At 39.0% G+C, this 25,600-nt stretch overlaps 5 protein-coding genes across 5 annotated transcripts; 3 read left to right on the top strand and 2 right to left on the bottom strand.

The window, feature by feature from the left end:
* The first annotated feature begins 2,801 nt into the window (after positions 1 to 2,801).
* Positions 2,802 to 4,502, top strand: LOC145906448 (putative 4-coumarate--CoA ligase 2). The gene has a single exon (XM_082993862.1). It carries the CDS (start codon positions 2,887 to 2,889, stop codon positions 4,447 to 4,449), a length of 1,563 nt encoding a protein of 520 aa, XP_082849988.1. The 5' UTR covers positions 2,802 to 2,886; the 3' UTR covers positions 4,450 to 4,502.
* Positions 4,503 to 5,350: 848 nt separating this feature from the next.
* On the top strand, positions 5,351 to 5,944 carry LOC145907286 (uncharacterized). The gene has a single exon (XM_082994710.1). It carries the CDS (start codon positions 5,351 to 5,353, stop codon positions 5,942 to 5,944), a length of 594 nt encoding a protein of 197 aa, XP_082850836.1.
* Positions 5,945 to 7,883: 1,939 nt separating this feature from the next.
* LOC145907284 (putative 4-coumarate--CoA ligase 2) lies at positions 7,884 to 9,437 on the bottom strand. Its single transcript, XM_082994709.1, has one exon. It carries the CDS (start codon positions 9,435 to 9,437, stop codon positions 7,884 to 7,886), a length of 1,554 nt encoding a protein of 517 aa, XP_082850835.1.
* A 1,981-nt stretch (positions 9,438 to 11,418) lies between these two features.
* Positions 11,419 to 12,975, bottom strand: LOC145907283 (putative 4-coumarate--CoA ligase 2). The gene has a single exon (XM_082994708.1). The coding sequence runs from the start codon at positions 12,973 to 12,975 to the stop codon at positions 11,419 to 11,421; it is 1,557 nt and encodes a 518-aa protein (XP_082850834.1).
* A 1,795-nt stretch (positions 12,976 to 14,770) lies between these two features.
* LOC145905602 (terminal nucleotidyltransferase 4A-like) lies at positions 14,771 to 25,299 on the top strand. The gene is made up of 17 exons (XM_082992845.1): positions 14,771 to 15,020; positions 15,454 to 15,539; positions 15,807 to 16,022; positions 16,483 to 16,606; positions 16,984 to 17,030; positions 17,415 to 17,535; positions 17,735 to 17,830; positions 18,800 to 18,940; positions 19,399 to 19,536; positions 19,799 to 19,865; positions 20,106 to 20,223; positions 20,862 to 20,968; positions 21,364 to 21,423; positions 21,546 to 21,628; positions 21,967 to 22,264; positions 22,459 to 22,523; positions 22,837 to 25,299. Exons 1-17 carry the CDS (start codon positions 14,931 to 14,933, stop codon positions 22,948 to 22,950), a joined length of 1,971 nt encoding a protein of 656 aa, XP_082848971.1. The 5' UTR covers positions 14,771 to 14,930; the 3' UTR covers positions 22,951 to 25,299.
* The last annotated feature ends 301 nt before the right edge of the window (positions 25,300 to 25,600 follow it).

Here is a 25,600-nt window from a genome sequence, read left to right as displayed (position 1 = left end):
TTAGATACAATCAATCGGATCAGATTTTTATTGTCAGGATTATTAGGAGCAGAACAGAACAATCAACGAAATACCAAACAAACATGAGTTTATCATTCAGATTTTGAAAGAAAATTAAAATCTAAAAATCGTTGGACAATTTTGGGAAACAGAGTAGGGATTTTGTACATTTTTGTTGTATACTTTCTGCACAGCGGTATACTGAGAATATAAGTATATTTTGTAAGGGTTGCAATAACAAATTATTTCATAACATCATTTCAATTTATTCAACAGTTTAGGGTGAAGGGCCTTTGTAGATATACTTCACCCTAAACTGCCGATGGAATGAAAATATATGCATTTCAGGGTCATATTTCGTTTATTAATTAGGCTACATCACATTTTTAATCATTTACTAAAATAATCTGTTCGATAAATTCTACTTGTTTGTACACTGAAGTAAATACATAAAAAAGAAACTAAAGTAAGAAATGCACGCAAGTGCTTTTGTAGTGATTAACATGCTGTAATTAACAATAGCCTAGAGAGGAGTTCAAAAACTTTAGGGATGTTGTTGGTTGGTTTATTTGTGACTAAAACACCAATGGTAAAGGCAGAGCCCTTACGACTGCTGTAAATCTGCGGTTTGCACTCGTTTGCTCGTCTCATTGCCAAGTTCTCGGCGCACTACTCTCCTAATTGCTCCCTGCTCCTTGTTCCTCCATTGCAAAATAAACATTCGCATTTATCGCTCGAAAACCTGAGCGTTGTCGAAATTTGTTTTGCAAAATTCGACTTTTATCTAAATAGAAGTAAAGTACACATGTCTTAGCAGACTAATTGTAAGAGCTTTTTTCCATCTGGGCAGAAACAGAACGTAGATGCTCATCGTGTCATCAACAGATTGCTCTCCGCAGTGCGCACAGACTTACATTCGTTTCTACTCGGATGAAAACATCAGCAATGTGAGTTGAACTTGACGGGAGTTTCTCTTCCGTATCGTGTAGTCGTGGGGAGGAAGATCAAACAAACCTGACGAATGAATGCTCCCTATACACTCGAATCTTTTGCGGGCAACTCCAAAAGAAAAAAGCGACTTACAGGAGGAGAATACTTAACCCTTTAAGCCCCGCAATCACTTTTTAAAAATTAAAAAGTTTTGAAAAAAAATTTTGCTTAAGTTCAGGTACCTATAACTTTATTTCTACAAACGCTAGACTAAAAATTTCAACACAAAAATGATAGGAAAATTCATACTCTACACAATCATCGCTTTTCCAGTTCAATAACTCCATGTTTTCGTGTAGTTATAGCTAAAAATACAACCACCCCTACTAAAACAGCTTTCAAGCCATAGTACCCTTTATAAAAACGTCCATAACTCCCGAAATTGTGCGAATTTTAAAATAATTCGACTGTTGCCTGAATACATGTGAACAGCAAGACGCAATGAAGCGAAAAAAACGGATCGCTACAATTGAAATTTTTGAGCGACGGTACTGTCTAGTAAACTGAAATTTTAGAGAGTTATTTTGGTATAAGTTACATATATATTGTTAGTTGTTGCTTGTAAAAAGGCTTGTAAGCTTTGTTACACAGCTCAGACGTTTGCTAACTAATAGCAGATGAATTTGACAGCACTTCTAAAAAAAAAATTTTTGTTTGTTTCTTCATGTGTTCAACTGGTAGTGTATGTCAGCAAGTTGATGAAAAAAGGCATAACATCAATATATATTGATAATTAAATAGACAAGCCTTCTGCCAGTGCATATAAAGCTTTTCCATGAAATAACAGAGACAATGTATAAAAAAGACAAGGAAAAAATCAGCTGTATGAAATTGAAGCTACCCCATTTACTGGATGACGCCCACAGCCACGCCCACAACTGTTTGATTCTTGAACAAATTGCATGAATATATGAATTGCATATTTGCATGAATTCCATATATATATGATGCTTTGATACCAAATTATGCACCAGGGATGTTGCAGAGGTAACTGTAACATCACCAAATCACCATCATTGAACTTTTTGTGGATATGTTTTGGATATACCCTTCGAAAACCATTGGTTATTGTTATGCAGAGGAAAGAATTACTCAATGTTGGTTTATGTATTTGGCCATGCTTTAGAGATTATCACATTAGTCAATAATGTTTGGTTTCAATTGTGTTCAACGTAAATACAAAGCAAAACAAATTGTTATCTCCATATTTGCATGTAAATATATAGTCATTGTGATGTCATAGGATGCTAAAAAACACACCATTAGAAAGGTGAGACCTTCCTCTACAATTCTTATGCAGATCATTACCAGGTACAACTTACAGATAAAAAGTTATTAGGCAAGGTATGCAATGATATGAAAAAATTTTTGGCCAATTTTTCCATACATCTGGATTTGCATGTAAATATATAGTCATTGTGACGTCATACAGCGAAAAAAAATACACCATCGGAAAGGTCAGACCTTCCTCCACAATTCTTACGAAGATCATTTCTAGTTACAACGTACAGATAATAAGTTATTAGACAAAGTATGCAGTGACATCACTAAAAATTTTCTGCTTATTTTTCCAAAAATTTGGTTTCAAACAATGACAATTTACCAAAAAAGTTCAAATACAAAGGTACAACTTTGTTATGTTTATGTGAAACTACAGCCCTTGCGCCTTCCGTTGGTAAAAACCTCAAGTCGTTACGCGCACTACAGCGTGAGATATGCCCGAAAGAAAAAAGGCGCTCTGCTGTCTGGCCAAAGCCAATACATTGGCTTGGTGGGGCTTAAAGGGTTAAATGTTTCGCTCAATATATCGCTGACAGCACATCTATAACCTGCATATTAACTGGCGAGAGAAGGAAATCGTTTGAAAATCACCTATTGTGTTGAAAGAAAGCTAAAATGGTTTTGAGTAGTGTTTTACAAAGTGTAGATATTCCAGAGTGTACTGTGGCAAGTTTCATATTGAAAACTATCTCAAAGTTTGGAGAAACTCCAGCGCTCATAGATCCTTTCCAGGATCAAGTATTGAGCTTTAATGAGGTTAAACAGAAGTCCATTGAATTTGCATTTAAATTGCGCCAACTTGGTGTGAAACAGGGCGATGTTGTCAACCTAGCATTACCTGTCAACCCATGCACTATTACACTGATGCTTGGCGTTGCTTTAAATAAAGCCGCAATTGCCTCTTCCAATTTCCGGGACACCCATGGAGCAATTGCCCACCAGATTAACGAGGTCAAGGCAAAAGTTTGCATAATTGATTGCTCATTGGACAACGAAGATCTTGAAATTCAATTGCTGTATACAGATAAGGTTCTGTATTTTGAAGACATACAGTTAATGAAGATTACTGATAATGGAAATGAGGCACTTTTGGCATTGAATGAAGAATGGCTTTCATCGGGGAACGCGGATGTGTATGAAGATCCGTTCTATTTTCTATATACAAGCGGGACAACTGGCAATTCGAAAACAGCGGTAAGCACCAACCACGCAGTGCTGACACATGCACTAAACTGTGGGTCAGCAATACGTCAACTTCCAGTGGAATGTTGTTTAACTGTCTGTGAACCAATGCACAGGTTTGCTTTTTGCGCAATATTCATGTATCTGACCCAAGGTATCTCTCACGTCATTGTGCCCAAGCTGAATGCCTCGCAGCTACTAAGGTACACCTTAAAATACAAAGTTGAACTGTTATTTATGAGCACTCACTCCACGTTGGCTGATATTGTGCAGAACGTCATCCCTCCTAAAGATGGATTCCCGTTAAAATACATCTTCATGACCGGGGTGAATTGTCCACCAAATCTATTGCGCGAATGTCAAGAAAAATTGGAAATTGTGGCCTCTAGTGCTTGGGGTATGACAGAGACTGGTTTTATTACTATGGGTTTTCCTAAACAAACACCAATGGATAGTGTTGGTAAACTATTGCCAGGAATTCAACTTAAAGTTCTCGACGTTGTCACTGGAAACGAAGTGGGCCCAGGTTTTGGAGGAGAGTTGTGTCTCAAAATGGCCAATGTAATAAAAGAATATTACCAAAGGCCTGTTGCCACTTCTGAAGTCTTGGACGCTGATGGTTGGTTTAAAACAGGAGATTATGGACGTTATGACCAGGAGGGCTTCGTTTATATCATGGATAGAATCAAAGACATCATCAAAACTGATGGAGGCCTTGCGATTTATCCGACTGAACTTGAGGCTGTTCTTCTTTCTCACCCTGCGGTTTCCGACGCCGCTGTGGTGCGTGTGCCACATGAGCTGTACGTCGAGGCGCCCAAGGCTTTCGTTGTGAAAAAATCCAACTTTGCTGTGACCCAAGATGAATTGGTCGATTTTTGTAATGATAAAGTTTCTAAACACAAGTGGCTTTACGGTGGATTGGAGTTTGTTGATGACATTCCAAGAACGGGAATCGGCAAACCTCTGAAGAGATTGCTGGGTTCTTCCGCCTAAATTGCCAATGGAATAAACATTTGCATTATGAACAGCGTGGTATTCTTGCCCTATTGAATGTATATTGTTAAAAGTTTCAACCTTTAGAAATTGCAAAACGATTTCGAGTGTAATGCAATCAATTGTACAATAAACCAAATTTTCTGGACCATATTTCGTTCAAGTAATTAACAACAGTCGGTTTATGAGTTGTTTCAAATTCTGTTCTCCAAACCACCAATGATAAATGCAGGGCCGTTGCGCTTATACTGATGTACTTCAGCGGTTTTCGCCCGTTTACTCTTCTTGTTTACTCTGGTGCAAAGTGTAGGTCTCTCTTTACACCTTGCTCCTAGCTCTCATTAATAGCAGTTCGACTTTTTATTTGAGGCAAACTTTACAAACTGCAATGCATTTAGTCCAGGCACAAAAACGTGGAGTGACACCCTGGTTCAGGTACATAAATATTGTGTAACAAAGCTGTGCATTGGCTCACAGACAGTTAAACAACATTTTACTGGAAGTTGGTTTATTGCTGACCCACATAGTTCAGTGCTTGTGTAAGCACTGCGTGGTTGGTGCTTACCGCTGTTTTCAAATTGCCAGTTGACCCACTTAAGTATAGAAAATAGAACGGATTTTCATGCACATGCATTGGCTCACCGACAGTTAAACAGCGCTTATTCCTCTGATTCATGTGACAAAAAATCACGAAATTCGTTAGCACGCAAGTTTTCAAAAACACAACGTGCAGAAGTTTGTTTGTACGAGAGGAGCAATTAAGGACAAGAGAGTGGTGCGCCGAGAACTTGGCAATGAGAAGAGCAAACGAGTGCAAACCGCTGAATTACAGCAGCCGTATAACGCAAGGGCTCTGTATTTACCCTTGGTGTTTCGGAATTATTTTTTTTCGGAGTTATTTATGAGCACTCACTCCACGTTGGCTGATATTGTGCAGAACGTCATCCCTCCTAAAGATGGATTCCCGTTAAAATACATCTTCATGACCGGGGTGAATTGTCCACCAAATCTACTGCGCGAATGTCAAGAAAAATTTGAAATTGTGGCCTCTAGTGCTTGGGGTATGACAGATACTGGTTTTATTACTATGGGTTTTCCTAAACAAACACCAATGGATAGTGTTGGTAAACTATTGCCAGGAATTCAACTTAAAGTTCTCGACGTTGTCACTGGAAACGAAGTGGGCCCAGGTTTTGGAGGAGAGTTGTGTCTCAAAATGGCCAATGTAATAAAAGAATATTACCAAAGGCCTGTTGCCACTTCTGAAGTCTTGGACGCTAATGGTTGGTTTAAAACAGGAGATTATGGACGTTATGACAAGGAGGGCTTCGTTTATATCATGGATAGAATCAAAGACATCATCAAAACGAACGGTTATGCTGTTTTTCCTGCAGAGCTTGAGGCTGTTCTTCTTTCTCACCCTGCGGTTTCCGACGCCGCTGTGGTGCGTGTCCCACATAGCGTTACGTCGAGGCGCCCAAGGCTTTCGTTGTGAAAAAATCCAACATTGCTGTGACCCAAGATGAATTGGTCGATTTTTGTAATGCTAAGGTGGTCGATTACAAGAGGCTCTACGGTGGATTGGAGTTTGTTGACAAGGTTCCGAAAACGGGAATCGGCAAACCTCTGAAGAGATTGCTTTCGTAGATACTTCAGTCTAAATTGCCAATAAAATGGAAACATGCATTTTAAAGACCATGTTATTCTTAACGCATTGAATGCATTGTTAAAACACTCAACCGCGCCACAAAATTGTCAAACAAATTCGAGTGTTTTATTGTAACAATTTAAAGAACAAATTATTCTGGACAATATTTAGTTTGTCATTTTCATTGCATTTTGAAAGGAGATAGTAAAATAATTCGTTTAATTAATTCTACTTGATTTTAATTTTTTCCTGTGTTCCATCATTCGGGGAGTTTTTTGTTTAACGGGGACACTTTATTTTAAATAATGCCCATAGAGACTTATCCACATTGTATTTACGACCACACTGTCTTTCTCTCACAATATCGCATATCACGTGACTTCCAGTTTATACCGTATAAATTATACGGTAACGATTTCGCCTGTCTGACCATTCTATTCGATTCGGTTCGATTTTACTCTATTTTTAACAAGTCTAATTCTGAATCCCATTCGATTCTATCAATAAACTATAATTAGGATTATTCTGCCTGTCCGCATCTCAGCCGAGAGCACAGGTGAACAATTCAGTTGCGACTAGACAACATGTCAGCCGACCTTGATTGAAACTCATTGCACTAGCACCATCGAGTCAATTGTCAGGGGGTCGCGTACCCTGCACTCTCCACACTTGGAGCTGATTGGTCGGTTATGTCACGTGATGTTATGTAACGCTTGGTATAATATAATAGAAAAGCAAGGTGTGGTGTGACATAAGCATGGGCGAAACTGTTTTGTGGTAAACAGGATGTTAAATGATTCACTGCGACCTCGTTAGGTTGTGATTACTTTCATGTTAGATTGCGGAAGAGACTGATACTAGTTCGCTATTTCACGATAATTGTGCATCAATACTGCGAAGCTTGTGACGTCATTATTCGTATAGATCGCATGAGCTACTGTTACATAACATCAGTCGGCCGAGGAGTTTTCAAAAACTGTTTCCAAAACACCAATGGTAAATGCAGAGCCCTTGCGTTACGACTGCTGTAATTCAGCGGTTTGCACTCGTTTGCTCTTCTCATTGCCAAGTTCTCGGCGCACCACTCTCTTGTCCTTCCGCCTCTCATGCAAACAAACTCAAAGGAATAAGCGCTGTTTAACTGTCGGTGAGCCAATGCATGTGCATGAAAATCCGTTCTATTTTCTATACTCAAGTGGGTCAACTGGCAATTCAAAAACAGCGGTAAGCGCCAACCACGCAGTGCTTACACAAGCACTGAACTATGTGGGTCAGCAATAAACCAACTTCCAGTAAAATGTTGTTTAACTGTCTGTGAGCCAATGCACAGGTTTGCTTCACAATATTTATGTACCTGAACCAGGGTGTCACTCCACGTTTTTGTGCCTGAACTAAATGCATTGCAGTTTGTAAAGTTTGCCTTTAAATAAAAAGTCGAACTGCTATTAATGAGAGCTAGGAGCACGGTGTAAAGGGAGCCGTACACTTTTCACCAGAGTAAACAAGAAGAGTAAACGGGCGAAAACCGCTGAAGTACATCAGAATTAGCGCAACGGCCCTGCATTTATCATTGGTGGTTTGGAGAACAGAATTTGAAACAACTCATAAACCGACTGTTATTAATTACTTGAACGAAATATGGTCCAGAAAATTTGGTTTATTGTACAATTTATTGCATTACACTCGTTTCACAATTTCTTAAGGTTGAAACTTTCAACAATATACATTCAATAGGACAAGAATATAACACGTTGTTCATAATGCATATGTTTATTCCATTGGTAATTTAGGCTGAAGCACCCAGCAATCTCTTCAGAGGTTTGCCGATTCCCGTTCTCGGAACCTTGTCAACAAACTCTAATCCACCGTTGAGCCTTTTGTATTCAACTACTTTATCATTACAAAAATCGACCAATTCATCTCGGGTCACAGCAAAGTTGGATTTTTTCACAACGAAAGCCTTGGGCGCCTCGATGTAAAGTTCATGTGACACACGCACCACAGCAGCGTCGGCAACCGCAGGGTGAGAAAGAAGAACAGCCTCAAGCTCTGCAGGGAAAACAGAATAACCGTTTGTTTTGATGACGTCTTTGATTCTATCCATGATATAAACGAAGCCTTCCTGGTCATAACGCCCATAATCTCCTGTTTTAAACCAACCATCAGCGTCCAAGACTTCAGAAGTTAAAGCTGGTTGTTGGTGATACCCCTTCATTACACTCGCCATTTTGAGGCACAACTCCCCCTCAAAACCTGGGCCTACTTCGTTTCCAGTGACAACGTCGAGAACTTTAAGCTGAATTCCTGGCAAAAGGACACCCACACTATCCATTGGTGTCTGTTTAGGAAAACCCGTAGTAGCATGACCAACCTCTGTCATTCCCCAAGAGCCAGAGGCCACAACTTGAAATTTTTCTTGACATTCGCGCAACAGTTTTGGTGGACATTTTACGCCGGTCATGAAGATGTATTTTAACGGGAATCCATCTTTTGGAGGGACTGCATTCTGAACGATGTCGGCCAACGTAGAGGGCTTGCCCATAAATAACAGTTCAACTTTGTATTTTAAGGCAAACTTTACAAACTGCGATGCATTCAGTTTAGGCACAAAAACGTGAGTGATACCTTGGGTCAGGTACATGAATATTGTGCTGATGGAAAACCTGTGCATTGGCTCACAGACAGTTAAACAGCATTGCACTGGAAGTTGGCTTATCACTGACCCACAGTTTAGTGCATCTGTCAGTGCCGCGTGGTTGGTGATTACCGCTGTTTTTGACTTAGCAGTTGTCCCACTTGTGTGCTGAAACAAAAACGGATCTTCATGCACATCCACGTTCCCTGATGAAAGCCATTCTTCACTCAATGCTAAAAGTGCCTCATTTTTAACACCAGTAAACTTCATCATCTTTATGTCTTCAAAATACACAACTTTTTCTGTATGTAGAAATTGATCTTCAAGAGCTTTTTTGTCTAATGAGCAATCAACAAAGCAAAATTTTGCATTAACTTCATTTATCTGGTGGGCAATTGCCTCAAGGGTGTTTCGAAAATAAGAAGTGACGATTGCTGCTTTATTTAGAGCAACGCCAAGCATCAGTGTAATAGTGCATGGGTTGACAGGCAATGTCAGGTTGACAACATCACCCTGTTTCACACCGAGTTGACGCAATTTAAATGCAAACTCGATGGCCTTTTCTTTCACCTCGTTGAAGCTCAATACTTGGTTAGTAGAAGGATCTATGAGCGCTGGAGTTTCTCCAAACTTTAAAATAGTTTTTAACATAAAACTTCCAACAGTACACTCTGGAATATCCACATTTTGTAAAGTGCTTTTCATTGTAGCTTGCTTTCAACACAACCACTGTTTTTTTAACGATCTGCTACACCGTATCAAATGCAGGCATTTGCTGTCCGAAATGCACTGAGCGAAACTTTGTGTCAGGCCTTTTTTTGTAGGTTTTGCAAAAGGTCGTATGTATTGGGCGCCTTTTTTTCTTCGAACAAGCTGTTCAACGATGACATTCGTTGAACCAATATTAGAAGTTCTCTGCCACGCACAGTGTTCAAACAAACTGTAACACTAGATCACTCATGCAACACTTCATCACACCGCTCGTAGTTGGATTTGAAGTATGGCCTATGTGACGTCATAATACTGAAGAACTGCATTTCTTTAGGCCAGGTTTTAGGGAAATCAAAAGTCATAGAAATGTGTTTTCTATGGACTTTTGTTGTTGAGTTTTTGCCACCTGTAGCGTGCTTTAAAGTTGCTCTTAGGTATATTGAACTTCAGATAAAGTTGCCCGATTCTATTTGAATAAGAGGTTAATATTTTAAATGAATAATTTGTGTAAGAAACTAGAATCTGTTTTGCTGATGTTTGAGGCTGAAAAACTCCTGGAAGCGCATTTTTTTATTGTCACTTTGTATTTTAAACATTTCAGTGAATAATCACATGTTTTCTTTAAATTTGAAAAACACTAACTATCTAGTGCATTGTTTATCAACCTTGTTGGGTATAGGACTATTTTTGATCCAGAAAACCTATGCACGGACTACACAACACGGATGAGAAATTCCTGTCACGCATTGAATTTAACTTGTGTTGCCGACGTTTCATTCCAGCATCCACGCGTGCAAATGTCTGCGCGCTGCGAAGCAATCTGCTGATACCACGAGGAACTTGTACGTTGTAGCCTATTTCTATACAAATAAGCTGTGCTTTGGAACATGACTCACAGTTTTATAAATTTTCAAAACAAATAAACCTCATGTAACTGCTATGAACACAAAAAGAAACTTAAACAAAACATGTACCCAAGTGCTTTTTTATTGGCGATTAACATGGCGTAGTTACGAACCATCGGTCGAGGAGTTTTCCAAAAACTGTTTACAGAACACCAATGGTAAATGCAGAGCCCATGCGGCGCGGCTGCTGTAATTCTGCGGTTTGCTCTCGTTTGCTCTTCCCATTGCCAAGTTCTCGGCGCACCACTCTCTGGCTCCTCTTGTGCAAACAAACTTTTGTACGTTGTTCTCGAAACCGGTGTGTTGTCGCATTTCGTCTTTTATTTGAATAAATTAGAGGAATACGATGCTGTTTTATGTGCAAAAAAGCCATAATATTGGAGAGTCGAGACAGGGTATACATGCACTGTTTCGACCTGTAAGATCTCTTCAGTGCAGCTGTTGACTGTGGCACTGTGCTAACTTTACACTAGCAGGCACACTAATTTCCTCTTTGTAGTACCTTTCGGTCAACGTCGATCCGTTGGGTACTCACGTAATTACGCCTAAACTGAATACAACGCAGTTTGCCTTAAAATACAATGTCGAACTGCTGCGTATAAGAGTCGGAAGCAAGGAATAAAGAGAGCCGTGCCCTTAGTAGTAAGAAGAGCAAATGGATGCAAACTGCTGTAGTGCAGCAGTGTCGACGCAAGGGTTCTGCATTTATCATTGGTCTTTTGGAAAACAGCATTTGAAGCAGCTGATGGACCGAATGTTGTTCATTACTTTATGTTAATCACCAAAACAAAAAGCACTTGCATGCATTACCTGTTTAAATTTCATTTTCAATAGTCTGGTTTCAGTTTAAAATCAACTTGGATTATTCAAGTATATTATTTCTGTGCTTTTTAATGAAAATAATGAACGTTCAGAAAATTTGGTTTATTGTATACAAATTATTGCATTACACTTAAAATCATTTGACCATTTTTAGCGGTTGAGATTTTTAAGAATATACATTCAATAGGACAAGAATATAACACGTTGTTTAAAATGCATATTTTCATTGACAATTTAGGCTGAAGTATCTACGAAGCACCCAGCAATCTCTTCAGAGGTTTGCCGATTCCCGTTCTCGGAACCTTATCAACAAACTCCAATCCACCGTAGAGCCTCTTGTATTCGACCACCTTAGCATTACAAAAATCGACCAACTCATCTCGAGTCACAGCAAAGTTGGATTTCTTCACAACGAAAGCCTTGGGCGCCTCGACGTAAAGCTCATGTGGGACACGCACCACAGCGGCGTCGGAAACCGCAGGGTGAGAAAAAAGAACAGCCTCAAGCTCTGCAGGGAAAACAGCATAACCGTTCGTTTTGATGATGTCTTTGATTCTGTCCATGATATAAACGAAGCCCTCCTGGTCATAACGCCCATAATCTCCTGTTTTAAACCAACCATCAGCGTCCAAGACTTCAGAAGTAGCAACAGGCCTTTTGTAATATTCTTTTATTACATTGGCCATTTTGAGGCACAACTCTCCTCCCAAACCTTGGCCCACTTCGTTTCCAGTGACAACGTCGAGAACTTTAAGTTGAATTCCTGGCAATAGAACACCAACACTATCCATTGGTGTTAGTTTAGGAAAACCCATAGTAATAAAACCAGCCTCTGTCATACCCCAAGCACTAGAGGCCACAATTTCAAATTTTTCTCGACATTCGCGCAGTAGATTTGGTGGACAATTCACCCCGGTCATGAAGATGTATTTTAACGGGAATCCATCTTTTGGAGGGATGACGTTCTGCACAATATCCGCCAACGTGGAGTGAGTGCTCATAAATAACAGTTCGACTTTGTATTTTAAGGTGTACCTTAGTAGCTGCGAGGCATTCAGCTTGGGCACAATGACGTGAGTGATACCTTGGGTCAGGTACATAAATATTGTGCAGAAAGCAAACCTGTGCATTGGTTCACAGACAGTTAAACAACATTCCACTGGAAGTTGACGTATTGCTGACCCACCATTTAGTGCATGTGTCAGCACTGCGTGGTTTGTGCTTACCGCTGTTTTTGAATTGCCAGTTGACCCACTTGTGTACAGAAAATAGAACGGATCTTCATGCACATCCACGTTCCCTGATGAAAGCCATTCTTCACTCAATGCTAAAAGAGCCTTTTTTTCATTATCAGTAATCTTCATCAACTGTATGTCTTTGAAATACACAACTTTTTCTGTATGTAGCAATTGATCTTCAAGAGCTTTTTTGTCCAATGAGCAATCAATAATGCAAACTTTTGCCTTGACCTCGTTAATCTGGTGGGCAATGGCTTCAAGGGTGTCCCGGAAATTAGAAGAGGCAATTGCGGCTCTGTTTAAAGCAACGCCAAGCATCAGTGTAATAGTGCATGGGTTGACAGGCAATGCAAGGTTGACAACATCACCCTGTTTCAGACCAAGTTGACGCAATTTAAATGCAAATTCAATGGACTTCTGTTTAACCTCATTAAAGCTCAATACTTGATCCTGGGAAGGATCTATAAGCGCTGGAGTTTCTCCAAACTTTGAGATTGTTTTATATATGAAACTTGCCACAGTACACTCTGGAATATCTGCACTTTGTAAAGTACTATCCAAGACCATTGTATAGCTTCTTTCAATGAGTCAGATAAAATTATTTCAATTTAATTTCATGAAATTAATTTAACTCAAAAATCCTTTCTGCATTGAAATTGATTCTTGTTAAATTGGAAAACTTTATAGAAATTTATCAATTTTCACGTTGCCTTTCATGCTGTTTCGCAAATTGATTTTGATTTGTTTTGACAGAAATGCTAAACAATAAAACGGTTCTGCGCTGTTTCTAAATAAATAAAAAATAGGTTTATTTTGCTCACACCTGTCTATTCTTGCACCAAACCCTGTGGACAAAGCAGCATTGTGAGGCCACCGTTGTTTGTCTTAGCGCTCGTCTGGTCAATTGTTTGCTTAAGCTGCGGATGGCCGATTAGATTATTTGTTGCGTAAGCGCAATGTTAGCTAGCTCGTGAAAACTGCATTCTGTCTACTTCTGACTGCTGTTTAAATTTGCCCAGAATCACCAAGTCGTTCCTTAATTCCTTTCCCAGAAAACCCATTTAGTGCAAAGCTGTGTAACATCTGGTTTTCCGATGTCATTTATGTTTTGAATACCACAAAGTTTAATAACAAGCAACCTTTGCAGTCTGTTTGGTTTACTGGGACGGATTGTATTTGTTTGATTTGAAAGAAGAGCTTGATAATATGCGTGTAATTACGGCATAGTGATTTGGAATATTCCATAAAAATGTCCCTTCACTTGAACACCATTCAGGCATGACAACAAGTATTATTCTTGCGTGTAATTTTTTGAATATACTTAAGTTGTATTACTCAATAGATAGTGGCAGAAAAATCCTACCTAACTGTTTAGCCAAGCCTTTCGGGATATATTTATATTTTACGACTTTTTCATCATTATTTTTGTGTTATTTATGCATGACTGCTTTTTGTTCAAAGCCTGAAAACTCAAATTAACTTCTATTATTAACTGAAAGAAAGCGATATTACTGTATTATGTGCCTTTTTTCGAAGTTTTGTCCATTTTATACAATGACCCTGGCAATGATACAAACCCCAGCTGCACAACAGATATTCCTTTGGTAGTGCCCTTCTCCTTTAGGTAGTTTGAAAAGCTCACCGGGTGACCACTTTCCGAATAAGGCAGACATGCTTGATTGAACCAGCTGCAGTGTGGAAAGTTTTTTCTCGCCTTTGCACACAATGGGCCTTCTAGGCTGTATTTCACAGAGCATTGTAATCTGTTATTCCGGCGTTAAGTCAGAAGGCTTCTTGCTTTGTGTTCATGATTATTGGTTGTTGTTATCTGCAAAAATATGAATTCAGTTTAGCATCACCGGTAAAATACACGCAGAGTTTTAACGTAAATAGTTTAATTTCAAGCTGTGTGCATGAGTTTTTCCTTATTGTGCGAAAATGAGATTATTGAACACTACGTTTTCTTAAATGGTCCTTCAATTATTTAAAAATTGCCTAATAGGGTTATTAAAGTGAACAAGATTGCATTAACTTTGTTAATTATTAACATGATGTACTAGTTTTAAATAGACCTGACGCGATTCTACAATAGTTTCAAACTGACATTAAAGCTTCCACTTGCGTCATGCAAAAGTAGTATTGCTGGAATAGGTGGATTTCATGAAGAAAAAATATTTTTATTTCCTTTATGTTTGTCCAACATTATACTTATTCAAAATTACAATGGTATTCACTATCACTATTTACCATACAGTTCATGCTATCTGTTGTTTACTGTGCAAAATTAGTGTGAAAATATGGTAGGCATATAATTTAATTATTTTATTTATTTTAACTTTGCCTTCTCTGTTGTCAAGGTCTTCAGCATAGCCAATAGATCACTGTATAATGTACTGCTTTGGGTGGTGACTTGCGTGAAGGGACAGATACCCACAAGCTCATTTGCTACCCAAAGCTTTGGAAACCTTTGCTTTTGTTTCCTGCTTGTGCACATTTTGTCACTTTGAATCAGCAAAATTTGTATGGACCATCAGCCAACTTGTTACAACTTAAAGCAAGCAGGCCCACAACCAGATGTAAATATTTTTATGAATTTTTGGAAAACGCTTCAGGTGGGTTTCTAGATTATTTAAAGTTTGCCAATATAATATATATATGCCAAATTTGTCAAATGTGTCAATAGTACTGCAACCCAAAATAATTTTTTGTTTGCACAACTGTTATGTAATGCTGGGCACCATTTTCAGACACAGCTGGTTGCTTAGAAACGATCATATAAAAATGGTTTTGCAATATTTTGAGTTTTATGACAAAGTCGACCACTTCACGCCTATTATTTATTGTGGTTAAAGTAACTTTTTGTAAATGTAAATCAGGGCTAATAAAATCCTTAAAATGTAAGCTTGTTTGTGTTTAAAAACTGCTCACCTTGTGGCTATGATATAGAAATACCAGACAGACCACTGTGCTCAGCTTGTCATCACTTGTTAAAAGATGACCTGTGATGTAATGTCTTAATTTAATCTGTGTCTGTTCTTATTACAGGGTGTAGGGAATTTAAACATTGAATGCAATCTGTGTCAACCACTGTGCAGTATAAACAGAAATTCAAGCAACAATCACCAAATAAGGTGTGAATGTTAAGAAGATTTTATTTAACATTTAATCGAAGAAAATAGTTTTGTACTTTTATTTGTGCAAGTAAATCGCTATTTAGCCAGAAAATTTTTATTATATTCAACATTTTCACACATTTAAGCAAATACTTTGATTTCAAACAACATTATAATTTTAGTCCAATTGACAACAACCTATTTACTATCAATTTATGTAATTTTCCGTAAAGTGTATTATTTTTCTATGGTGCATAATTACTAATTTCTGCCATTACATCACAGCACTGACCGAGTTCTGATGCATGGTTTAAGTCACGACGGCTTCATTCCATTACGGAATTCAGAAAATTCACCTTCGTGCAAGAAAAAGAACAGCAATGATGGCTCCTCTTCTCCACCCCATGGTGGGAAGAAGCGAAAGGAGAATTTTCTGAGTCGCAAAGTTTATTCTAATTGGCCTCCGTGGGTAGTTCGCAACTACACCAGCGGAATGGTTGGGTGAGTTAAAATATTTTATTCTGTATTTAAATTTTGCATTGTTATTTCAGAAACTGTGTTTGTGAACAAATGCAAAGCTATGGAAATTTTTTGTGCTGCAAATGTTTTTTACGGTTTAGTACAGAGTTGGCAAACTTTTGAATTCATGGGCCACAAATTATTACAAATTTGACAGACAGGCCATGAATAAAGGTGAACAAAGATTGTTCACATTACATTAAAGCTTGTACACAAGCATGAAGTGATGTAAAAGGTTCCTCAAGCAAAAAAAACAAATGTTAATCAATGCAATATTTCGGTTAGATTTCTTGGCAAAGGTCAGCTGATTTGCAACCATTTTTAGGGGGACAGAATAGTTCTTTTAAATGTTTAAAATACAGCGTCGGCAGCAACCTCCGGCCCCAAACATTTTATGTTTCCATAACTTTTGTTGCTGATATAACACCGCATATGTGTGTAGGTTACATGAGGAAATAGAGGACTTCTACAACTTCATGAGGCCAACGCAAGAGGAACACAACATGAGACAGTATGTGATAAGGATTGTCAAAGAAGAAGTGATCAAACTGTGGCCTAAGGCAAAGGTAAAAATTGGTGGAGTGCGTTCTTCTATGTTTGGTTGCCTAGTTATAAATCTGTACCATCCGCAACTGGTTGATTGATGTGTGTTTGTTATTGTTAACCCTATTGTAAGGGATGTAATCTATCCACACAGGAAATACTTATTATAACTTGTTAACAAAAACAAAATAAAAAATAATTGATAATGTGACAAAGTGTCCATAATAATCAAACTACTATCAAACAAACTAAGGAAAAAATACTTTTCATGTATCGGACATTTTTTTAACTACAAGCCAACATATGTTTGTTTTATTTATTTACTGAATTTCAGTTAGTGGTAAACTGCGCAAATACCAAATATAGTTTTGAACTCTGTCAAAACCTGTTTTGTTTCCAGGTGGACGTTTTCGGAAGCTTTCGCACTGACCTGTATCTTCCAACTAGGTGAGTATATATCTTTTGTTGTGTTAAGGCCAGTTTGGGGCTTGACATTCATTGTGTACACCCATGCTTGGTGGAAGTAGTTGACAGAGTTGCCGAGAGCAAACAGACTTCTGATGACAAACACATTACAGCCCACAGTTATGCAGTCTGTATAATTTTGTGGTTGTCTATTTTCAGGTTTACTCTATATTTTCATCAAGTGGTTTCTGAATTGTAAAGAAATAAATTTTGGTGCTTATCTGTTTAGTTACCTTCGATCTGTTTTTTCATTCAAAAAATGACCAACTATTTCTGATAAACGATATCTTGTAAAATTTAAAAATGCTTTGATAACTCTAAAATTACAAGAGATTGTTTAATATTAATGTATGACATCTCATGCAGCGATATTGACATCGTCGTGTTTGGGGAATGGGACAAATTGCCATTGTTTACCCTGAAACAAGCACTCGTCAACAACAGAATCACAGATGAAAGTTCTTGCAAAGTTCTCGACCGAGCTGCTGTGAGTTATGTTTACACTTACAAAATTGTTTACATTTACAAGAACAACTACATAAAGCGATCACTCCATAAATCAAATATAAATTTATAACCCCCTTACTCATAATGTTTAAATTACTTTATTGTTGTATGTGCAATAAAAATATTGTTTTTTATTCTACATAAGAAAGCATCACTTTTTAAACCTAATCTATTTGCAGGTTCCAATTATCAAGTTCCAGCATTTGGAGACATTGGTAAAGGTGGACATTAGCTTCAATGTCAAGAGCGGTATCCAGAGCGTTGAGTGTATAAAGGTATCAGTTTGCTTTTCAAAAAAAAAATCAATGTAATCCATTCTACTATGACACTGATCTTAGTTTGTGAAACATCACCACCCTTGCATAGGCAGCAGCGTACCTAGCAGCTTAGTCTTTAGGGCCAATGCAGTGATTTATTTGGCTTTTCTGTTGATAAATATGGCTGTTGCTTCTTAAGCATGGAAAACGTAAGTTAAAGTTTACAATTATGTCGCAATTTGAAGGAATGACCAATATACAATTTTAATAGCAAATTATGTAATTTTGTCACTTCATAATTTGCTCATATACCACCTAAAATTGTGCAAGGAACCACCAATTTAAGATTAAAAATGCAATATTTTTATCAAAGTGTTGATTTAATTAACTATGTGTGCTTATTGGGTGCTTGTTTTGTTCAAGTGCCGTGTATGCCCTTAAACATGTCCATCGGTGTGTGAATAACTGGTAATTTACTTGGTGTGTTATTCCAGTTCGGGCTAGAGGTGCCTTTTGTGTGGTTTTTGTACGTCATGTTAGCATTGATATTCATACTATGCCACTTCTCACACATATATATCCCAAACCATACCAATAAATGTGTGTATCAATTTTTCCAATCAGCTGTAGTTAGGTTTGGCTTTCAATAAAGGCCATTTTGTTACCTGGTTAGTTAAGAGTGCGGCTCTTATTGGCGTTGTCGAGAACGTTTTTAATCCCACTTGTTAATATATTGACAAATGTGTTTAAATGCTGTCTGCAAACAGATGTGTAACTTTGTGTTGTGAAATGACATGATGATAAGCAGTGTTTACTGAAAGAAAATTGCTGTTACGGAAGCGAAACATCTGACTGATTTTTTTTGTAATCAATAATTTCAACACCCCCCACCCTTAAAGAAAAACTTAACCCCAAAGGGAGAAACTCACCCCTTATACAAAACATTGACCCTGTCACATTCTCACATTAGCGTATCTTTCCATGCAGGAGTACATGCGAAAGTATCCCCTCCTGGCCAAGCTGGTCTTCGTGTTGAAACAGTTTCTCGTTCTTCGTGAACTCAACGAAGTTTGGACGGGTGGAGTCAGCTCCTATTCTCTCATACTTATGTGTGTCAGCTTTCTCCAGGTGGGAAGTTTGTACCTGACTGTGTAAAGCATAGGATTTTGACTGAATTTTTGCCACTGAGGTTTGGGTCAAGCGCAGTTTGCGGTTTCCAACAGATAACGTTGTCATGACACGTGTTTTACTGTTGTATTGCCGCGGAAGAATTCGTGTCCTGGAAGGACTGTATTTAGCTTAGTGCAAAACCTAACACGATATATTGTCATGACCATAGCGTTGCTGTGTATTAAAACAGTAATCATATGGTTGTTACTTGCAAGCTTGCTTGCTAAATAATAATTTTTGTCGGCGGTCACTGCGTAATAGCCTGTTCGCAAATCCTATAACCCATGGCCGACCAGCACATTTGCTGCGGGACTCTATTTAGGCTCATAAGTCTTAAGCCCTTGTACTGAAAACTTGTTTATTTCAACTCGTATTTCGTCGGCATATGATCCTTTAATTGGAACCTCTTTTTGTAGCTCCATCCACGCGCCGAAACGAGCCGAAACTTAGGGGTGGTTCTCATCGAGTTCTTCGAACTTTACGGTCGGCATTTCAATTACCACAGTGCCTGTATACGGGTTAAGAACGGCGGAAGATACATGCACAAAGAAGAGGTACGTGTGTGTTTCTTTGTCAGTGGTAAGGTCGCTGCATTAAATAACAATCATATACTCATTTTTTAGTGAGTTTTACTATTTTGCCCACCTGATAGGTCTAATCATTGCTGCTGTCTGCAGTTCATTAAATACATTATTGGCTGTATTGCTTATAAACAATTATACCAGTTAATTCATATGCAGTGTGATACCAAAACACTTTCTATAAAATAGGAGTCCGTGTGTATTTGTTGGTGAAACGGCTTTGTGTTGTCTGCAGTTTCGGAAACAAATGGATAATGGGCAGACCCCGTCACTTCTGTCAATTGAAGACCCTCTGACGCCAGGTGAAAAATATAATGCGTTTACTGTCCTGGCGATTTGTGTTCCGGCTTGTCGTGTCCGTTAAAAGTTATTTTATATGTTTATGTATGGTATTTTTTTCTTGGTTCACATTTCTTGTCCGGTAAAACCGTTCTACAAAAAAGTATTTACCTTTATACGACAGCTATTTGAAACTATTTCGACTGCTTTTTGCTTCTCGGCGACGCAATCTGAAGTTTTTAAAGCAATCCTTTCTTATGCAGGTAACGACTTGGGCAGGGGGTCTTACGCGATCTTGCAAGTAAAGCTTGCATTCGAATTTGCCTACCGGAGTCTCACCGAAGCCATTTACAAATATAACCCCCAGTATCCCCCTAGCAGGTAAGGATGTTGATCTGAATTGAGCTGTTGGTCCAACATTTTACGCCTGAACCCGGAATTTTTGTGTAACAAGGCTTTATCGCTGTATAAGGAGTGACGTCATCATATACAATGGTGAAAAGAAAGTGTGGTTGCGACACAAACGGGTGTGAATTCGGGCTCTAATATTTTTTGTCCTATAAACCCAAACCGTAAAGCCTGGCTCGTCTTACAAGTCTGTTGTAATTATCTTGTCAATTAACAATAATTTCCTGCAAAATTGCGGTGCGATGCCGTTACAGACACCTTTATTAATCTGGTATTATAATATAAAGAGTGATATCGGTAAGGTTTCATCAACGGATTCATTGGCTTACAGATTTGAAAGAGGGTTTTGTTAACACTTAATTGCCATTGTACCTTATTCGGGGTGTTATTAAACCCAATAGTGTTTCGCAGTTGCACAAGGCAACCCGTACGGCGAGGTGTGCTTAAATCGTATCTAATAAACTATTTAATTAATCATTATTGCGACCGAAACTGTTCAAATACAACAAGTTCTGTCTCTATGTGTTATTTAAACTGCGTAAGACCTGAATAAGCGTTAAAGCAATTAAAACCACCCTATAATAACCATTACCCTCTTTTAACCTCCTCAGCCTTCTCAATTTGATTGTCAATGTCACGGAATGCAGCATAGAACAACGTAAAAACGCTTTGGAGAAATGGCACTGCATCATTACCAACAATCAGGTTTCTGCTCGAGGCAAGTGTTTCCAAAAGTTTTCTGTCCTTTTTTAGTATCATAGAAAAGCCCGTCCTGATAGATTTACAATTTGTGTGTCTTAAAATCTAAAATGAGATTAACACTGGTTCACAGTACAAATAGAATGCACTATTTAATGTGTTGCCGAAGAATTCTTACGCCCCCACGACTGTTTGTAAATTATAATGGATTGTATTTATTCCTGTCAGACGTTGCTAAAGACGGTACATGTATAGCAACATGTACAATTTTCCGTTTTTTAAATTGTTTTTTGACATCTTGTAATATTTCATTTGTCCCACATCGTGCTCATATAACCTCCAGTATAATTGCTATTGGAATAGGCGCCCAGCAAGGCTTATCACACTTGTCTTAATCCATTGTGGTTATATTAGGAACCGAAGAGCTGCAAAATCCACCGAGATGTTCAACCGGTTCCTCTGCCTGTAGCAGTGGTAGGTGTTCCATTTTATATGTTTTTTCGGCGTGGGTTCGAACCCCGATTAAGGCGGGGTTATACGCATGCAGCACGTCCGGATCTAAGGTTGGTGGCTTATTTGTTGATATTTCGTTGCAGTTTCAAGCATAGAGGCGGTCAACGTGTCAATCCCCTCGTTTTCTTCATGTTCCTCAGAGGAATTGAGTTCGAACACTGATTCCGTAAGTTTTCTTTGTTGTAAATGTGTTAATTTTAAACACACGCAGTACATAATTAAAAAAACACAAAGATTTAATAACTGATATACAATAACTGTTTCTGGCCAAATATAATCAACCAGAAGTCCTGTATGAACTGTGGGTTTACTTTTTAAATTCACTACTTGCAGATAAGATTGGCACCTAAACGTATTCAAACAGTATCTCCGACCATGCAAACACTTGGCCGACTTATTACAGCTGTCCTTAATCTCTTGAGCTAATTTTCGCATGCATTTTTACCCCAATTTCGATGCTATCTGCTGTAGCACCTGCGTATAACACGCTTATTAATCTCTCAGGACTCTGACGCCCCGACCGCAGCGCCAGTGCATTCCGTAAACGGGGGACACCCCTTTGTGCGCGAGACTCACTTTCAAGCTAAAAAATCCTTCCGCGAGGTAGCGCGCGCGGGTAACAAGATCACCGAACGGTCGTTGGAACGGAATTCGCGTTCCGCAAAGAGCCCAAGTCTGGTTTTGAAAAGCCAGGCGTTTGGCAAAGCAAAGGCCGCTGGCGACGAGGGGAAACGCCCACACTCCGCCCCCGATTTTAGCCAATCGGAGAAGACCAAGCACCCGGTTATAAGCTTTGAAGCAGGTGCATTTTTAGATATGTTATCGGTTGAATCTTTTTGTCATGGACATTATACAACCAATTTTTAAATGTTTTTATTTTTTTGGAGAAATTAGCGTGTGAGTGTGGTTTAAATTAAAGTATTAAAAATTGCTTCCGTTTCTTCACTAACACAAACGTTGGCACTGGAAACACAACAAACTGTTTTCTTTCTAAAGATATCAAACCTTCCAAGAACAGCAACAAACCGGCTCGCAACAAGAATCAAGATCGAAGGTTAAACGTAAGTCATCTCATATCTTCGGCTATTTTCCGTTCTATTGCTGTGGGGAAAATGTGCACCTTTTTGTTGTTTTTTTTTGCGCTGGAATTATTAAAACGCAGTAAGTAGTTCTATTGTAGCCCTTTTATCCCCACGCAAAATTAACCTTCGGTTTTTGTGACGAAACAATTTGCATATTTCCATGAACAAAAAATGGTTCCCCGAACCCCGGTTGGGACCACTGCTGTAAATAACCTTTACATAAGCTCTTACTCATATATATACAAACATAGCGTCAATACCGAATGCTCCACAACTGTTTTTGTGATTACAGAACCACAAACGCGCCGCAAACTCCAAACAGGGCGACGGCAGCTCCCAGCGCAACAACAACAACATTACCCCCGGAACAAAAAAATCCGCCCAGCAGCGCCACCCGCCGAGATAGTCCCGGTCAGACATTCGTGTTGTTTTTTACCAGAACGCAGTGTTAAGGGCTGTGTGCCTTCTGCTCTGTCGCACCTGTCTTCACACACACCCCGAGCGGTGAAGGTCGTTTGCGGACGAATTTCGGTCTGATATTTCCTACTTTTCATATCTTCGGCGGCTGCCATACTTTTATAGCCCTCCGCCTGTTATTCCGTCGTAAGGTCGTTGATTGTTCGGCGCGATTTTCGATAGCAAAACCAACAATAAAAATGCAGTCTTTAAAAATTCACCTCCAAAAAACGCCTTTCAAATTACAATCACTGCGAAGGTCATCACCACGATTTCCATTCTTTCCGACATTCAGCCATATTTCTTCTGACCTAGCTCTTCGGGACAATCTCCCTTTTTCAATTGCAGTCGCCTTTCACGGGGTAGCAACCCTCTCCTTATAAACCTTTTGATCATTTTCCGACGTTTTTCCGCGACGTTCGAAGCACACAATATAGCATTGATCAACCAAGAACAAAAAAAACAGGCCCATTGCATTCATTTATTTCGACTATTGCTACGTTTCGTGCGATTTCAATATTGAGATTCTGGATAACCAAAGGTTTTTTAATTTGCAACAACATGAACGCCTCAGCGCTCCGTCAAAGTACCCTCTCTTGCGCCGATTACGTAAATTATGCAAGCACGCTTACATATGGTAAAACAACACGATCAAAATGTGGTGCACGATGACAAAAGGTGGTGCTATGTTACAATACTCCAAAGGGAGTACCTCGTACACTAAGCAACGCATCCTGAATTAATCCTGACATTTGTGTCTTTCGGCTTGTTTTTTTTTCAAGGTGTCCACTCCTGGCACCGATTTTCCTTCTTCTGTTGTTTTCGTTTCATTTCAAGTGTTTCAGTTTCTTGCTGTAGCGTTCGGCTGCCAAAAAAAACAACGCTGTTCCCTTTTCCGTGTTGCCCATGATCCGCTGAACATTGCTCACATTTCCCAAAATCTCAATTCCTTCGTCTGTAAAGCAGGCACAGAAATTAACGAGGATTTCCTTAGCCATGTGTTCCCCTTATGCCAAACTTTTCTTCACGTTTGCCCCAGTTTCTCCTTCCCAAAACTATTTTCGTCAATATGCCATAAGAGTCTGCATTCTCACCCAAGCAATTCTCACCATATACGCCATAGATTGTGAACTACATTACTGTCAAACCTTCACCTGTCGTCAACCCATTTTCCCGGCACAATGTCGCACGCCCGTCTCCTGTCACAACCAAATAAGCACTGTGTTTCACAAGACCAGCTAAATGCCGTTTCGTCGAAAAGGTGTATCCGGTAGATGGCGCGAATGAGCACCTAAGTTTCCTGACATCAAGTCAAGTCAAATTATTGCATTTTCTTCCAAATTCTGACAATATTCGCATGAGATTCCCTGCTCAGTTTAATAATAGCATCGAAATGTATGTGTTTTCTGTGTTTGCATTTTTTGAGAGTGTGCGGCGTTTGTTCCGTGATGGCATTTTTGTTGTAGATTCGTTAACCCCATACCACGCCCGCTGTACAACACATGTCCGCTTCCCAAATATTTTCCGAAACGCCAAATATGTCTTCGCTGCTCGAAATTAAATAATACGTAGACGTTTTTTGAACAGTAGAAATTAGTGGAAAATTATTTATAATCAAATATCTGTGTATGAAGGTTCAACATTTCAAAAAAATACCTTTTTGCTGATTTGCTCGCTTTGTCCAAACGCCATAGCTTTAATGTAATGAATGAACTTTAACAAATGAATTTTGATTACGTGCGATGTTAGGGTTTACTATGGTGGAAAAACAAGGCGGTTGCGGTGTTTTTTTCGGTGTTAAGAGTTCTCCGTTGCCCAAAGAACGATTTGTTTTGTGTGTACACTCCAAATTCAGTGCGCAAGGTTTGACATTTTTACTCAAAATTGCATGAACCATTCTGCTACGTTTACGGTCTATAATGAAGCAAAAAACTGCTTTATTCAAACATTCGTCCTTTTTCACGCCCAAAAGTCATTGCAGATACTCGAAAAACGACCTTACCTTGCTTCTCTTTTATTTGTGCAAAGTGCACAGAGGAAAAAAGGGCCACCCACTGCGGTGCCTTTTTCGTGCTCTTCTCTCGTTTTTACCGCGTGACGTGTTGAGCGCCTTTTTTCCTCCATCTCTCCTTCCCCCTTTTTTCCATCTGTTCATGCCTGTTGCTGTACAAGCTGCCCCGTGACGTCATATAGTCAGCGCCGTCAGACCGCCCTTCTGCGCATGCGCGCGTTGTTCGTATTTTCTCCTTATTTGGTTGTGTATTCGCATCTTCCTGCACCCTTCTCATGCTATTGCGTTCGTTCGAAAAATTTGCAAAAAAGTTCAAAAATACAAGCGAAAAACAAGCAGTCGTTTGTGCGATCGAGGGTCCTTCACAGGATTCGAACCAGTGACCTTTCGTGTAACGCATGTGTGGGCAAACTTATGGGGCCCACGGGCAAGAATTTATTAAAAATTTGGACGAAGAGTGCTTACACTACAGTTTATGAATTAACCATAACTAAAATAAACTTGCAATGAGCTGCAGTTATGAAAAATTTAAACACGCAACGGCCAGACCAAACCCAGTTAAACCTAGTCTGCTGGTACAACAAACAGT

The sequence above is a fragment of the Ascidia mentula genome, chromosome 6 (genome assembly GCF_947561715.1).
Source record: "Ascidia mentula chromosome 6, kaAscMent1.1, whole genome shotgun sequence".
NCBI classification, from domain to species: Eukaryota; Metazoa; Chordata; class Ascidiacea; order Phlebobranchia; family Ascidiidae; genus Ascidia; species Ascidia mentula.
Note: the sequence above shows the minus strand (reverse complement) of the source record. Positions and strands in the feature narration are given on the sequence as shown.